Genomic DNA, 17,415 nt, shown 5'->3' with positions numbered 1-17,415 from the left:
ATAGAAAGGTTTAAAAGAAAACCTGCACCAGACATCCTGATCAATAAAACAAAATTTATTAAAAACTTTGGCTGTTTTTAGTTTTTCAAAACTGAATGATTTAAGAACATCCTAATCTGTCAAGGCACACAGGGTAAATAAGTGCATAAACAACCAGCAATTTCCTTGTTTACAGATGCTATTATAGATACAAACTTTCAACGGATTAATGGAAAAGAAAAACATGACTAAATGCATGCAATTCTACATCTTAGAAAAAAGTTTCCAAGTCATCTATACTACTTACGAAATGAAGAATATTTAAAAAAAATCAAATCAAATCAAATCAAAGATAGCAAGTCCTGTGCAGAAATCAATTCATAAGAAGCACTGGAGAGAAATACAGACCAACAGATTCTCTCTGCCTTTGGATATGGATGGCACCCATGTCATTTATTTCCAGGTGATTTTCCTCAGACAAAAGTGACGTCTCATACTGATAAACTTGCAGGCTTGGGCTCTAAGTAGGGATCTAATAACATGAAACCTACCACAACAGCCTTAGATTTGAATATTAAATACAGAAGACAAACGTCTAAAATGCCTCAATGCTTTTTACTGTTAAAGATAACTATTAGAGGAGAAAGAATCATGATTCAGCAATCATAATCAGAGCTATGATAAAGTCCTCTCAAGATCTGTTCTGCAGTTCATCCCCCTGAAAGCAAGCAAGTCTGCAAGCAATGCTCCTACCTTTCAACTCTTTGCTCAAATTTTGCTTAAAACTTAGCAGCATGCAGTTTGTAAACATATTCATTTGCAATTCTGACATGTTTGCCTTCTACCAGAGAACTAAAATAAGTTTTAAGAGATTAGATGGCAGAAAGAAAGAAAAACAACTGCTAATCTCCCCATTAATTTAAGAAATTAAAATTACAGAATTGCAAGTTTGCATTTTGATCGCTGTCGCATGGGGTGTAAGTTCAGCTTTCTGAGAGAGACACCTGGAAGGCTGCATCCCAACTGAGGTACTGTTTTTCCAAATCAAATCACTCCTCACAATCACTTTGTACTACTCCTCTTTATTTGGAGTTGTTCCATATGCAACTTAAAACTGCATTAATGTCAGCATTAAAAAAAAAAAGAAAAAAGAAACAAGAATCAAAAGGTCTAGGATTACACTGATTAAGAACATGAACTACAATCCTCATGAGATATTAAAGCCAATATACAGCTCTATATCTATATTGCATCCAAGTTTCAAATCTTGGAAGGAACACTATCGGTATGATAAGGTAAATCTGATTTACTTATTAGTAACATAACCTGGTCCTGCTCAACCAAATTCAGTATGTTTAGGTGCCAGTTTTATCAAACTGAGGAAAGGAGAAACTTGCCACATCCTTAGAAGTGAAACACATCCAAAGCAAGCTGCAGGCAGAACAAAGCAGTAATGTCTCCTACGGAATACATCCTGCCTACAACAACTCTTTTTATGAAAAGGGCATTCTAAATTGGTTCTGTGTGTTTTCATTATATGGAAAAAAAAAAAAAATTGGTGATTCTTCCTATCAGCAGATCCCAAGCCACTTGACACTACTAAATCTGGGATTGCTTATGCAGACTCCAGAACACCACTGTCACATGGAGCATCTAAAATGTACCACTTATTCCGCATGCCTCAGTATCTTACACTAGCTTCATGTGTGCATTTAGGCAGTGACATACGCACGTTGTGGTACTGCAGCCTAATCCTAAAGCACCACAATGCAGAGAAACATATGAAGTTGCTGTTAGTCTTATACCATACTATGAAAATTAATTCTCTTCCTCCTCATGACTCTACAGAAGCAGAATTTTTAAGCTGATAGAGAAGTGAAGACCCTGACAGTAGCTCACGAGTGAAGAAAAGCAGCTTAATTCTTATTCCATTAAATCTTAACCCAGAGTCAGAAGACAAGATGAGGAAACACTGTCTTATAAAAGGCTGAGTTGTCATCCAAATTACCTTACCATCAAATAAAATCTTGCTTCTATTACTGTATACTTATCCACAACTAGATACACGAGGTGCAGTCCGTCCGATTTTAAGTGAACAACCTACATTCACAGTTGAATTCATCAAAGGCCTGACCACAGAAGTAGAATCAAGACTTAGCCCACATGGTTTTGAAAGACAGACAACTTCCAACCACACATATGAAGAATGAAAAGTCCAGAGGTGCAAAGTAATCCTGTTACAGCCTGCAAATAACCCCCTACCTTCTGATCCTCTTCAACACACTTGCTGTCAGTGAACAACGGGGTGATTAATTAAGGCTATTCAGAGAAGTTAATTATACTCAAACGCAGCAGAACTCAAATACCATGCCTCTTCTCAATTTAGAATATTATCATAGAATCATAGAATACCCTGCATTGGAAGGAAGCCACCAGCTCCTGGCTCCACACACGACCACCAAAACTCAGACCTGATGGCTGAGAGCGCTGCCTAAACACCCCTTGAGCTCCAGCAACTCTGTGCCATGCCCACTGCCCTGGGCAGCCTGTCCCAGTGCCCAACCACCTCTGGGAGCAGAACCTTTCCCTAACCCCCAGCCTGACCCTCCCCTGTCCCAGCTCCATGCCGTCCCCTCAGGTCCTGTCGCTGTCCCCAGAGAGCAGAGCTCAGCGCCTGCCCCTCCGCTCCCCTCGTGAGGGAGCTGCAGGCCGCCATGAGGCCTCCCCTCGGCCTGCTCTGCTCTGGGCTGAGCAAACCCAAGGCTCTCAGCCGCTCCCCATGAGCGTTGCCCTCCAGACCCTTCCCCATCTTCGTGGTCCTCCTTTGGAGGCTCTCTAATAGTTGTCAATGTTGTAACAGAAGAATTTTATAAACATCAGTTTATTTTGCAAAGCGAGGCCAAAACTAACATTTTCCCAGTTGGCACATTCATAAATTAAGCAAACCGTAACAGTGACATATTATTTTTCCAAAAGTCAATGTAATAATAAAATATTTGAAAAAAAAAAAAAAAAAAAAGTTATGCTTACATTAAGAACTTAACTTGTAATAGGTTTAAGCTGTTATTTATATAAACGTTCAGACTAGCCCAGATAGCAGTCTCTACTCTTTCAAGTTCTATTCACTAGATGATCATTTTTATTATAAATTCAACTCAAGTAATTAAGCTCGAGGTAACAAAAGCCAGCACTAATTTCAGTAAAATGTGAAGTTTAAATTCCCATGTCACATACAACTGAATGAACATTCACAAGAAAAGCGCATTTAAAAAAAAAAACACTCAAGAAGTGGATGTCACACAAAACCAAGTGTGCTTTATGCTAGATCCACTCTTTTTTTTTTTTTTTTAAACCCCAACTATGGCCCCTAGCTTCCTAGAGCAGAAGACACTGGGGCATGCCAATAAAGGCGATGCTTGCAGTGCCCCTGCACACACACACACCTCTCACATGCAGATCAGGCGAGGACAGCTGCCAGGGAATTCCCTGGTGGAGGAAAGGCTGATTCACTTGCCTTCAGGATCATATTTACTAACACTATAAAATGTAATGAGTATCACAGTTCTTGTAAGCACGCCAGAATCCAGCACTTGTGTTCCACCTAACAGCACGTTCTGTGTGTTCCTGCGTTGCTTCCTGACTATCCCTCCAGCTGTTGAATTAGAAAATTTTAGCCATGCTAAGTTTGCAAAATATCCTGCATACCATGCCCTTCTACCACCCCTTAAAAATCACAGCCTTCATAGTGTCATTTTTAAAGGGTATATCCTTGTTCTGCAGCTCTGTGGTTTGTAATCCTTGAGTCAGTTTGGGGGGTGTCTTATCAGTGTGGATAAACACCAGATGGGAGGGAACGAAGAAGGAGCCAAACTCGTCTCAGCAGTGCCCACTGACAGGACAAGCACAAACTGAAACACAGGAAATTCTATCTGAACACAATAAAAAAAAATAAATTAAAAACAAACAAATAGCAAACAAACAAACAAAAAACAGCAACAAAAAAACTGTGAGGGTGGTAAAACACTAGCACTGGTCACCCAGGTTGGTTGAGGAGTCTCCATCAGGGAAAATGCTCCAAAGCCAACTGGGAACAGTCCAGGGCAAGCTGCTCTGGGTGATCCTGCTTGATGAGGTGGCTGGAGGTGGTTGGAGTCTCCCTTCCAACCCCAACTATTCTGTATTTCTGTAAAGAGCATGGCATGAGGAAACTAGCAGGAAACTTGAGCAGGATTACCTCCCGCATCCAGAATCAGCCTGGGATCAGCACTCAGCTCGAGTCACTGAGGCTCTCAAAGCGCTCAGGAGGTTGGGACGGTTATAATCTGCATCTCATTAAAACAAGCAAACAAAGCACACCCACACCTGTGATACTCTCCCTGTAGTTATCATAAATCACTGAGCAAGGATTTTCCTGCATTTAACAAACACAGACTCCTGAAATACAGGATTAGCTGCAAAATTTATAGTGACAGCAGACTGGGGCAGGGGAAAGAGGGAAAAGGAAATACTTGGCTCCCTTTTCACAGTCCACTCTGACAGTACATAGCTCAAGTATCCAGATGCCAATGCAGAAAATGGTATGAGACTGGAATGCCAGGCTGTACTCTCTAACACCTTCAGTTTTGTGCTAGGACAATTAACTTCTCTGTCCCTGTCTATGAACAGATGTACTCCTTGAATGTGCATCTCCAAACACGCAAAAGTGCCTCCCTCCACCCCAAGCCAAAAAATCCTACCTCTCCACCCCTACGGAGTGGTTATTTTGAATACCTAAAGGCATGGTTGTAATATCAGTAAAACCATGATTGCTTCAGTTTTCCCTAAAGCATAGCAATTAAGTACACATATGCATGACTTCAAGGCTTCTTAAGCATAGTAAGAGAAGATTATGTGGCAATTTAAACAATAATTGAATTTCAGAATTTGATAAAACAATGTAGACTATTATAAATACCATAATTTAACTCATGTATTAAAATTACTATTTCTAAGAAGACTGTACTTTTTTGTTTTCTAAGCTCTCAGGCGATGAGAAATGCCATATTTTTAAAAAGTTCTGTATATACATCTGAGCATCATTTTTGCTCAGACAGCAAGGTGCACCCTGCCTACTCTGTAAGGAAAGTAGAGTAACAGCTGCCTCCCTATGGCAAATTATTTCTCCTGATACCAAGTACATTTTCAAAACAAGGTTTCTCCCAATGAAATCCACATATACGTAATTAGAACAAATACCCTTTGGTACATTCAGACAAAAAGCTCCCTGAGAACTGCCAGTGATGTTCTCAATTTCATCTTTTTTCCAACAAATGTGTTTTTATGCTTCATTCAAGAAAAGATGATTCCTTTGCCAAGCCAACAGTTGTATTAAGACATAAGAAACAAATATTTAAAGCCACTGATGGACAGCTAACCAATATTGTATCTCTGTACTTGCCCCCTAAAACATGCATAACACTATCAGACAGGTAAGAAAAGGTTTTATTACCTTCCAGTTTAACAAAGACACTGCTTATTAAACAAGTATACCAAATCTAGCAGATTGTATTACGGTACAATTTACAGAACTATTACAAACACACTAGCAGCGTGAGGACCCACTGAAGAAGGACTATTGCTTTACCAAACACTGTCACACCTCTCCTGCAGACCTGGTTTTCAACTCCATTTCCTATGGCTGTAATGCACTCTACTCTAAAGGAAGATGTTTTAGCATAACTTTACACACGAGGATACAAGAGGTGCTTTAGAGCAGGAATAGCTGGCTCCTCCCTGTGGGAAGGGGAGCCAAGCACATCAACATGGGCAGCAGGGCAGGGGCCTTGCCAGCTACAAGCAATCAGGTTTGACCCAGATGCAGACCATCCGGCCAACTTTTGGCGATGAGGCAGGTGTGAGGTGAGGCCAGGAAGCCAAGCTTGCAGGGCAGGATCAGACACAGTCAGCAGACACAGTGCAGGCAGTGCCTGAACAGAGGCCCAAGGCAATGCTAGGAAGTCAGTCCACAGGTCAGGTCTGGGTCACTGCGGGGATATCAGTGGGGGTCCACAGCCAGGCAGAGGCATGGCTGTGGTGGGCTGGAGACCAGCACTCCTACCATGTAGCTCAGGCAGTGCCTGAAATGGAGCTCCCAGGTCCCTGGGAAGGAAGCCAGGGCCACGTGAAGCTAGTCGGGGCCATGAAGACCTGTTAATGCACTCAGCACCTTGATACACGATGGAGCTAACATGGTGAATATATTAGTTTATCCTGGGTTTTAGCAGCCCGAGATAAGCTCACTGCTTTTTACACACGTTTTTATCCCACAGCTGTGCTCTGGCAGCTGAGGAATCTTTCAGGGCTCACAGATTTATGAACAGTGTGCTACATTAGCACTTCACTCCAGACTAACTGCATCATGAATGAATATAATTATTCTCTACAATTAGACTGTGACCTAAACAGAAGGAATATAATTGCAAACACCTTTCCACAGTTTGCATTGCTGAAGACTATTGATTTAAGAAACATGGCAGTAAGAGGTAACCATGCCATCAGGGTAAAGGGAAGGGCATAACAGAGTGTTCTGCAGAAGCTTTCACATCTGCTGTGCACCTCACCTTCAGAATTATTGATATGGCAACTACCTGGTCACATTCCTAATGAAACACTGTGGAAAATAAACCCATGGATGGCAGCCATTGATAAAAGATGATTAGAAGACTGATGCAGACTGACACAAAACAAGCAGCAACAAAGCACAGAGGAAAAATGGTATCGCTACATGAGAGGTCAGCAACTTGACCGCAGTTAAGGATGCTGGAAATGAAAGGAGCCTTTGAATAGTATCACACCAGAGGCAGTTTGCTTTTTCTTACCTGATCTGCTGCAATGAAATAGGTGTTTTAATTTGCTGGTAATAATCAGGATACTTTTTCTTAGAGGGCAACTGGAAAAAGGGTTCAGATATGAGCTGGCCCTGATTATTTCGGCAACTTCTAACTGTATCATAAAGCTGATAAAGAGGATTAGAAGTGTCCATGAAAGAAGTAATGCTCTCAGCTTCAGATTCTCCTTCTTCATAACGAGCAGCAGCTGCACAGAGAGAAAGGAAAAATGAGAAACTCTCAGCAGGACAAGTCAGAGTGATTTTTTTATGACTTTTCAAATAGAGAACTAAACTGGAACAAAATGCAGACCCTCAGTTGAGGGTGTTCAGCCACTCTCCAGTAGTCAGATTCACAAGCCAGAAAAGGACTTCACAAATGGCTACACCTCACAAACCCCAAGCTGATGGGAAAAAAACAAACAAACAAACAAACAAACAACACACTTTATCTAAATAGCAAGTTCTCTTTTCAGATGAGCCTTCAGTTCAGTCACTGGTAATAAACTCTACATATAGAAGCGTGCAGAAGTGTTCATACTAAACAGGACTATTCAAGCACACTACCTATAAAAACAGCTACACCCTTATTTACCAGTCAAACCATTACTACCAATATCTGTACCAAATACATTTGTACACCGAACCATTGTGATTCTGCTATCTGACTGGAGTATACTACAAGAATATGAACTGAAAAACCATATCTAGAATTTTCAAAGGTCTTTAGTCTGTTAGGGAAAATGGCTGAAATAAAAATGAATTTTTGAATATATATCAAAAAAGATTACTTCAGAACTTCTATAATCTTTTAAATAGTAATCCCATGATATAGTAATTGCATAATAATCCTGGCTCAAGTAAAAAAAAAAATCTGAACTTTAACAGGCAAGTCTGTCACTACAGCTCACCTTTAATATGCAGAAAGTGAAAGAGAAATAAACATTTTATGCTAGTTCTATAATAATTCGAAAATCAATAAATACTGTACTATAAAATGTTCATAGCAGACTTTTCCTATTGTCTTTATGAAGCATGTATTATGCTTCAGGATTAGGATGAACAAAAGTTCATCTGATGAAGTAATATTTCTCCTAATTTCATCTGCAGTAAATGTTACTGAGCAACAGAAACACAGACGGAATGAAAAAACACTGGCAACAGAAATACAGGATGGGAAGCAATAAATGGCCAATGCTTCTACTGCACTGTAACACAGTTGGCATAATTTGTACCTTGCAGACAGGCATAGTAATAAAATCTATGTGTTTTTGCATACACAGCTATTTATTCATCCTTGTTTGCTCTCTTACAAATCCCAGTTTAGAGGAAAGCTTGGCAGGTGACATGCTGGATAATTCAGTTACACAAAAAGACAGTTCTCTAACGCTCAAGCCAAGTTTCCAGCTGGCATTTTCATTATTGCTCAATAGAGGCTGGCAACGTTTCAAATTTTCTACTCAATTTCAGTAAAGATGTATTGAAATGATGACAAAGCCAGAGGACATTCTGATTGCATATCAACATAGTACTATCATTTTTCCTCTGCAGTCTGACACTGCAGATCTACACGAGTGTACCAGACAAGCTAGACGCAAGCTAAAACACAAGCAGACCACAGCAGATGCGCAAACACTACACAGACGTTCATTACTAATTCAGAGGAGATGCTTAAAATTATCAGGCGCGTGTACGCCAACCAGCATCGCATAATGGCAGAGCAGCTACTATGGCAGCCTGCAAAGCAGGAGCTGGACAGAATCACTCAGGTAGAAACAAAAGACTGAAGACAACACTCTGTCTTCTTCCCCGCACCTAACATACCAGTCTGAATGCAGAGATAAATCCTGATGGCTAAGAGACAGCTACCAAGTAAAATAAATTTCCGAAGTAGAATATGCAACAAAATCCTATCTTTGCTATTGTTTACTCAAACAGTTCAGTTCTGACTGCTCCATCAAAAAGGAACAGAATAGAAAAAAGGAGAACTTGTTTTTATGTGAGACAAAAACAAGAAACACGCATGCTAATATTCTGTGACAGGGAAGACAGCAAAAAAGCAGTTCAATATCCTAAACAAGAAATGTATTTCCTTGGTGTAAGAAGTGGAACACAAGACATTCACCAAAATGAAATCTCAGTAAATTAAACAAGCACTAAAAGGAAAGTGTCTACGTAACACATCAGAATACAACTATAAACATTTTCATTATAACATTTATGCTCTTTAAAAGATGTGTGCCAACCATTATATATTCTTACATAGTAGAACATTAGCATTTTCTGAATAACAGGAAACACATTATCTTGAGAACTGAAGAAGTTACTATTTGGATCAGAAGACAAAAATCCACATTTGGCTGTACAACCAGCCACATAATGCAAGACCGCAGATTCTTCAGCATTCAGTAGCACCAGGTCTCCAGGGAACATGCTGGCAGCACAGAGGAACAGTCAGTTACTCCTCTTTCACGCAGCTGTTACCACAACTACAGTGAGCAGGTACAGCAGAAATATGCAGTAAAGCATACGTGTACACTTACACAGTGCTACAGCAGGGAAGGAACAGAGTTAGGAAAGCATATAAATGTATATGGAAGAAACTTAGTCTTTACTCAGCAAGTAATTTGCTTTAATCAATGTCTCCCAAGGTCCCAAAGCACCTAGATAACAATGAATGCTCAAGATGTAACCGAAGCCAGATTCTAGTACAACCAAGAGCAGCATCCAGACTTGACATGAAATACTTATAAACAAGTAATTTATAATGACCTTTTACGCCTGTCTTTACATATCTATACTTCAGGTAGCTGCAGAAGCTGTTCATATTGAGTACATTTGAGCTGGAAATCTTCTACAATCTCCTTTACATCATGACAGCCTCTGAAACTGTGTGGATAAACTCCATGTTGGAAACTGATTGTTCACTGCTTAGGCAACTGCTACAACCGAAGAGGCTCACAGATTTAACTCTCTATATCTATATCTGCTATCTCGAACCTCTGGAAGGTGACTTTGACCTGTTCAGGATATTTGTTGTAGGGGTCCCTTGGGAGCCACTCCTGAAGGGCAAAGGCATCCAGGAAGCCTGGGTGCTCCTCAAGAAGGAAGTCTCAAAGGCACGGGAGCAGACTGTTCCTGAGTCCCGTAAGGCAAGCCGGAGGGGAAGACCACCAACATGGGTAAACCAGGAACTTTTGTTGAGACTCCAGGAGAAAAAAAAAAAAGTCTACATCCTGGAAGAAAGGACAGCTTACTTGGGGCAGCTACAAAGAAGTTGCTAAGATATGCAGAGAGGAAGTTATAAAGGCAGAAGTCCAGCTTGAACTCAGACTGGCCACTGCAGTAAAAGAGAACAAGAAATCCTTTTACAAATATATTAACTGCAAGAGAAGGACCAAGGACAATTTCCATCCTTTACTTGATAAAGCAGGGAATGTGATCACTGAAGATAAGGAAAAGGCTGAGGTTCTCAATGCCTTCTTTACATCTGTCTATAAGAGTCGGATCAGTTATGCTCAGGGTACTTTACGCCCTGACCTGGATGTCTGCTGTGATTCAGGTAGAGAATCACTCCCTGAGACAGTTAGAGACCTGCTCCTCCATCTGGAATGTCAGAAGTCCATGGGACCAGATGGGCTCCACCCTAGGGCGCTGAGGGAGCTGGCAGAGGTGACTGGCAGGTTTTCCACCATTTATCAGTGTTCCTGGTTATCTGGAGAGCTCCCAGAGCACTGGAGGCTTGCTGATGTGACTCCCATCTACAAGAAGACCCATAAGGAGGATTCAGGGAACTACAGGCCTGTCAGCCTGACCTCGGCTCCAGGGAAAGTTATGGAGCAAGTCACCTTGGGTGAGATCACACGGCGCATGCATGGCATCCAGGGGATCAGGCCCAGCCAGCATGGGTTCACGAAAGGCAGGTTGTGCTTGTCCAACCTCACCTCCTTCTATGACCGTGTGAACAGACCGGCAGATGAGGGAAGGGCTGGTGATGTAGTCTACCCAGACTTCAGCAAAGCCTTCGACACAGTCTCCCACAGTATTCTCCTGGGGAAATTGTCTGCCCGTGGCCTGGACAGGTACACTCTTCTCTGTGTAAAGTACTGGCTGGAGAGCCATGCCCAGCGTGTTGTGGTTAATGGAGTTAAGTCCAGCCAGCATCCCATTACAAGTGGTGTCCCCCAGGGGTCGGTACTGGGGCCCATCTCATTTAATATCTTTATTGATGACCTAAATGAGGGGATAGAGTGTACCTTCAGTAAGTCTGCAGATGACACCAAGTTGAGAGGTAGTGTTGATCTGCCTGAGGGCCAAGTTCAGACAGACCCAATGGCACAAGACAGCAAGAGAATATAAACCAGAACGAGCAAGCGTGAGATTCCTCTCAAACAAACACAGCACTGTGAATCTTTTATAGCAAGGAACATCCAAGTGTTCCTTGAAATATTTCCTCAGAAATATTCACGCTAAATTCAAGACACACAAGACAGTTTGGCCTACCCCATTTACCAGCTGCACGTTTATAAATTCATACTTAAGAGGAAACAGGGACTGGATTTCACAGAATTATAAACTGAGTTTTGAAACACTGCAAAATATTTTTGCAATAAAGATACTTGAAGAGATCAGCTGTACAGTTTTGCTTATTCCAAATACTTTAATTAAAGAAAACAAAACAGCATTTCAGTTCCTACCAGCCAAAGCTGCATCCTCATCACTTTCTGATCCATACTGCAATGCCATAGTAATTGCTGATAAACGATCCCCCTGGGCTGATCTTTTGTTACTACAAAAAAAAAAAAAAAAAAAAAAACAAAGAAAGAAAGAGATTTCAGAAATAAAAAATAGCAAAAGGTTCTCATTATCAAACCACCATGAACAGCCATCCTGAGTGTGTAAGTAAACCAATGGAACTTGTGACAGTTACCTAGATTATCAAGAAAACAGATGTGACTATGCCAAAAAATATATATGGAGAGCTTAGCAAGGGAAACTGTTAATGACCCATGAGTTTGCCTCCTTCTTTGGGATGGTCCTTCAGACTGAAAGATTGGACATGCAATCAGAAAGCTAGAGTTCAAGCTGTATATATCCTGTCCAACTTTGAATGCCTGAGTATTTGAATTACTAATTGGGAAGGGTAACAAGTATTAATTATACTCCCAATTAATAACACTGTAATTTAACCTCACTTTATGAGGATTTGTCTACATGAAGAAATCTAGCACGCTTTAAGCTGTATACACCTAATTCTCTCTCTCCCCCAGCACTACTTGAGGTTTTTCAACACACAAAGTGCCTGCCCGTGAAGGATCTTCTCTCCTTTTTAAGTGACTATGCTCTCACGATGCCTTCTTCAGCATCGTTCTCTTTCTCCCAAACCTGTGACACAGCATTTCACACCAGAAGTGGGTTCAGTCTTGCCCTGCAGGAGCAGTCAAGTCTGGGAAAAAATTGGATATGCTGCTTAAAATGACACCAACTCCATACAAATGCTCAACACCTGAAAGAGCCTTGCTGCTGCTGAGTGTTCAGCCATGGTTTCAAGAGTACACACAAAGGATTTGCCGGGAGTAGTACTGCTTCCAGACAGTAACTCTTAGACTGAAGACAATACCGCTGATACGTACCAAAATTCTCAACTGATGAATGAAAGAACAAACCAGAATGCCTCTAGTAAGCAAGTCTACCCAGTAAGTCTGCCGTAAGTGCATCCTAAATTCAATACTTGCTATTTACAGGCTTTTATTTTATTGGTTTCTATCTTCCATCTCTTATTTAGTCCTACTTATTCATTTTCAGCCTCCAAATACTATTTTCCTAGATTTACAATTTACTTATATGCAATTTTTCACCTGCTTTGTTTTGTAATGAAGCCTAGCATATTGATCTTCACAACATTTCTAATGAAATAATTGTACACAGGAGTATTTAATGACAGGTGTTCTCAAACATTAAATCTAAAATCAAACATGGAAGAGCAATTACAGCAAAGTAACTTCTCAAACCACACTAAATATGACTAAAATATATTTGAAATCAAAAGTATTGAAGTCACTACTGATCATCGAAGAGCGCTCCCAACTGAAATTAAAAAATAAATAAAATAAATCAGTATTTTCATGTGATGATGACCCAGCTTTTCCTCCAAGTCCACAATTTACTTACCGATAATATTTGTTAGAAGAATTTCTCTCATCACCAACACTGCCTTTACCCTGTGAGGAAGGACCTGTCAGCTTGGAAGCAGTCAAATTTGATGGAGTCCTTAAGGTAGAAGAGACAAGCCAAGGAAAGGGGAACAAAAGAGGCCCACCTTAGACCCAAGAAAAGATGCAGCAAGAATATAGCTGTTTACAGACTTACTTTGATAGTGCAGACAAAAGGTCCAGAAATGAATTAAAAAAATAATATATGTTTTAAAGCCAAAAGTAAAGTAACACTAAGATACATTTAGGGCCCCGGCATTTTAATATTGATTTTGTTTTTATAAAAAGTCAGGAGGAGGTAACATTTAGATCGAGGATTAATAGCTATGCACACAGCTCAGCCTACAATAGCAGCGAAAGCAGCCAGCAAAATGTTCCGTAGCATCCACATAAAGCTAATCATGAAGATCCATCGTGTTTTACCAATAGTCGACATTGCATATTGTCAAGCAACTTTATTGCGTGATTTCACTTAAGGGAGGACAGTTAAATGCACTGACAGAGAGCAATTTAGTATGACAAAGGATACAAAGAACTCTGCGCTGGCAGAGTGCGGTTACTTGGGACACTGAGGCAACATAGCTGCAGGACTTTGGTTAGTAGCATTATGAGGAGTTGGAGCATGATCCACCAAAGACAAATTAAAATGGACATAAACCCAGAAGAAAAATAAAATAAATTAAATAAACTTATGGGGGTATTTAACCAAAATCAGCAATAAGTAAAAGAGACCCCCTTTGAGACAATTATCAAGTTGTAAATGATTCTGTGATGCAGATTCAGCAAAAAAAATACACACACAAAAAGAACAATGGTGTAATAAAAAGAGCAACCAGTGAAATGCTTCAGAACAGCAGGTGAAAGGTTTGGTTTTTCACTACACTTTACTCTCACCCATTCTTTTTTGGTGTCAAACAAACAAACAAAAACAGCAACAAAAAAAAAAAAAAGAAACTGCACACACATACACAAAAGCAGTTCAGTATTATTATAGCCTGTTTCAGGCACTACAAATAAGTATTTTTTGCCAAGTTACAGAAACAAAGAAGGGAGCCGTCAATTATTCTGACATTCAGATTACTTCAGGCCTCATAGATCCACTGAGAATGTAAGAACATCTAGAATAAAGGAGCTGAGAAGTAGCAATGGGTTGGCAGTGTAAGAGAGGAATTCAACTAACAAATATCAGTGTGATTTATCTGTCATCCCTTTTTGTGCAAATAGCATTATTTTGAAGAAGAACAGTTAAGTTTCCAAATTAAATACAACTTGGGACATCCTGAGCTTCATCAATGCAGTAAGGAAAAAATAAAAGCCACTATCTATATAGAAAACCTCTGGGCCTGTATGTATTCCATCAAATACATTACGTACATTACATGTTTGTAGAATCAAGATCTTCTGGCACCACACATACTTTTAAGAGAAATTGTTAGAATATACATCAAGAATTACTCCTTAACAAAGCTTCTGTTTTTATATTGTCCTTTTTGGCAGCAATAGCTCTGACAATGGTTCCCACAACATGGGAAGCATGCTAACACTGAGAATGAGCCTGGAAAACCATTACATATGTTGAGCAGGTCAAAGCACCAAACAGTAATAATCAAGTAGGTAACTTTCATTTCTTTCACACACAATAGCTCAGGACTAACACTATCTAAACACTTTCCTGGAGAAAAATAAAAGAAAACAAAAACAACCACAAAAAAAAGCAACACAATAAAACCTGCCTTTCAGTAAAAGAAGGGAGTGCTAGGGTTCTCAGTTATACCACACAAACCTTCACAGGACACGAACAGGATTTATTTTCTAGTATCAAGTGCTACTAAAGAGCTCGAGTCTATCCTAGAAAGAGTTTGCTAACTCCTTGGAGGACTTGCAAGACATTGATTTATTTTCTGGATAAATGATGCAGCCCCAACTGGAAAATAGTATTTAAATTTACTTTTGACTGGTACTCACAAGTAAAAATCTATACAAGAATAAATCCAATTGCATTTCAGATTAAAAAAAAAAATCTATAATGACTACATCACTTCTCTGTACACCATGGATTTTCACAGGTAGCACCATTTCCCAAATAAAATCTTTCTGTGAAATAAATACGATGATCAACAGTATTTTATACCTGCCTGTTCAAGACCCAAACTCTACTCCTCTGATTTGTAAGTCCAGATCTTCAGTGTCTTGTACCTCTTTCATAGACAGAAACAGATTTTCAAATAAGAGTTTATATAATATGGACTTTGTTCTACGTACCTGTTGCCTGTGGTCTTGTTGCTGTGTTTCTGCCCCTACCTAATTGTGAGCTCTTGTGTTTCAAGCCCTAATAAGGTTCAACAATGCTCATCATTTTTTCTACATCAAAACAAAACAAAGAAACTGTTTCCTCACCATTCCTTTTTCACCATTCCTTTTCCATCATTAACTTACAAACACATATGGTGGAAGTTGGTCATAGCTTAAAAGAGACGATTACACTTTCTTTCTGACAATCAAGCATACAACAGAAATATTTCACCAGAGAAGTTTCTATTTGAAAACCATTCTGTGGTTTATAACTTTTAAAATAACAATAAAATGAGTTTGTAAGCAATCATTTCCCCATATATTTGCCACAGCAAAATTAAGGGAATATCTACAGAGATTTTCATGAGTTTATAAAGAGAACTCTATTTCCAGTACCTGATTCGGAGACTTGACTTGGCCAACTCACTGTGTTCAATTTCAGCTTTTTTCATATTAAATATTTTTTTAATTGCATTTGCATCCTGTCAATTAAAAGAATTTTTTGTTTAAAGTTGAAAACAAAGAAGATTATTTTCAGCTAGAGTAATTCAAATCAAAACAAAAATGAGTTTTTTGTTGTTATACATTTAGATACAAAACAATTTAACTACCTGAGATTGTAGGTGTAATTTGGTCATAAAAATACAGATAAAGGAAAGAGGATCTTCAAGAACCATGCAAACAAGGCATTACTCTGCTTTTTAAGCTTATGATGAAAACCACAAACAGTTCCTGAGATCCATGAAGAGATAATAGCTGATTACTGCTATCATTTTAACCTGTAGTTTCAGCCATTTCAACGTCAATCACAAAAGTAATGGGATACTCCATTCCTCCAAAGAAGTCATGTAACTCATTTCCTGAGATAAAATTTAATTGGAAAAACTCATATGTGTCAAGAAAAAATATCGCTTGTATCCCAATTATACAAAGGGGAATATAAATAAGGAAAAAACAACAATAGATTTTTTTGTTTGCTTGTTTTTTAAATGGTAACAGTTTTCAGGGCCTTAAACTAAAAATATGTTCAATGAACAATAAGCACAGAAAACAGTAAGGAAAATCTGAACTTTGATTTAACTCTTAACAGCTGAAACTAACCTTGAACACTTGTGATCCAGGCTCATTGTAGGTTTTGGCATTCTTTGCGAGAAGATCTATATCCTTGGCCATTGCATGAATGCTTTTGTAAGTCCCATTCTATACAAGAAAAAGCAGCATTGCTTATTGACAATCTTCAGACAGCATGAGAATGAAGTCAAAAGCAAAGAGAAATCATAAGGAATAAAGACAACATTTATAGAATAAAGAGAACATTTATAAAAAACAGGTAAGTACTTTGAAAAAAACACAACAGAAGTGCTAAGTCCTTCTTGATCATACGAACACTAAGTAAAAGATGGAAAAAAACCTTAATATGGTAGATTATCTTAATTTTGAAGGGTTCTGACAACATGTTATTTCTCCTTTATTCTCTAGTTCAATTAGCCTTTGTGTTATTCTTTGCTATTACACAAAATGCTAGAATTACAGAACCTTATTTCAAATTGCTGGAAAAGCAAATCAAAAAACGCATCAGTACAAAACATCTATTTTCAGCACTAGAGAAGAAGGAGGTGATGATAAGGCATGACCACACTTCAATACATCGATGTTTTATGTTAACAGTACTTGCCAAGGAATTACTTTAGACAATTAAACATCAAGAAACCCAGGATTCAAGCTCAGTGCCAGCACACTATGGTTTACAATGCTAGACCTTCAGCACAGCTATTTTGGCAGCATTAAGCCAGGAGAGAACATTAAATAAGCAGAGCGTTCCTGTTTTTCAGTAGCAGGGAAAAATGTACTGCTTTTCCTATCCACTTAAACTGTAGCTTTTATCACTTTTAGTTCAGACTTGTTTAAAAGGAAGCGTTCTATGATATACTAATAAGCTTACTGTACCTGTATCCTTTGTGCGATAGTTTTAAGATCTATGGGCTCTTTTATTATTGCATAATAATCTGGATATTGCTGGAAAACAAAAAAAAATTATTTATTATTACAAACAGTTGTGATCCATTC

At 39.1% G+C, this 17,415-nt stretch overlaps 1 protein-coding gene across 4 annotated transcripts in view; it reads right to left on the bottom strand.

The window, feature by feature from the left end:
• The window catches only part of PBRM1 (polybromo 1), a 62,877-nt gene that overhangs the window by 36,643 nt on the left and 8,819 nt on the right, over window positions 1–17,415 (bottom strand). For 3 of the 4 annotated variants that reach the window (XM_082768518.1, XM_082768520.1, XM_082768519.1), the window contains exons 7-11: window positions 17,296–17,364; window positions 16,450–16,548; window positions 15,745–15,830; window positions 11,542–11,633; window positions 6,837–7,053 (exon numbers count right to left, since the gene is read on the bottom strand). In XM_082768518.1, coding sequence (XP_082624644.1) covers window positions 6,837–7,053; window positions 11,542–11,633; window positions 15,745–15,830; window positions 16,450–16,548; window positions 17,296–17,364 — 563 coding nt within the window. Of the gene's footprint in view, window positions 1–6,836; window positions 7,054–11,541; window positions 11,634–13,015; window positions 13,115–15,744; window positions 15,831–16,449; window positions 16,549–17,295; window positions 17,365–17,415 lie in introns of all 4 variants that reach the window. The other variant, XM_082768521.1, reaches the window with a different exon arrangement.

The sequence above is a fragment of the Aythya marila genome (assembly GCF_965140915.1).
Source record: "Aythya marila genome assembly, chromosome: 10".
NCBI lineage: Eukaryota > Metazoa > Chordata > Aves > Anseriformes > Anatidae > Aythya > Aythya marila.
The sequence above is the reverse complement of the archived record's forward strand: the minus strand, read 5'-3'. Positions and strand labels throughout refer to the sequence as shown.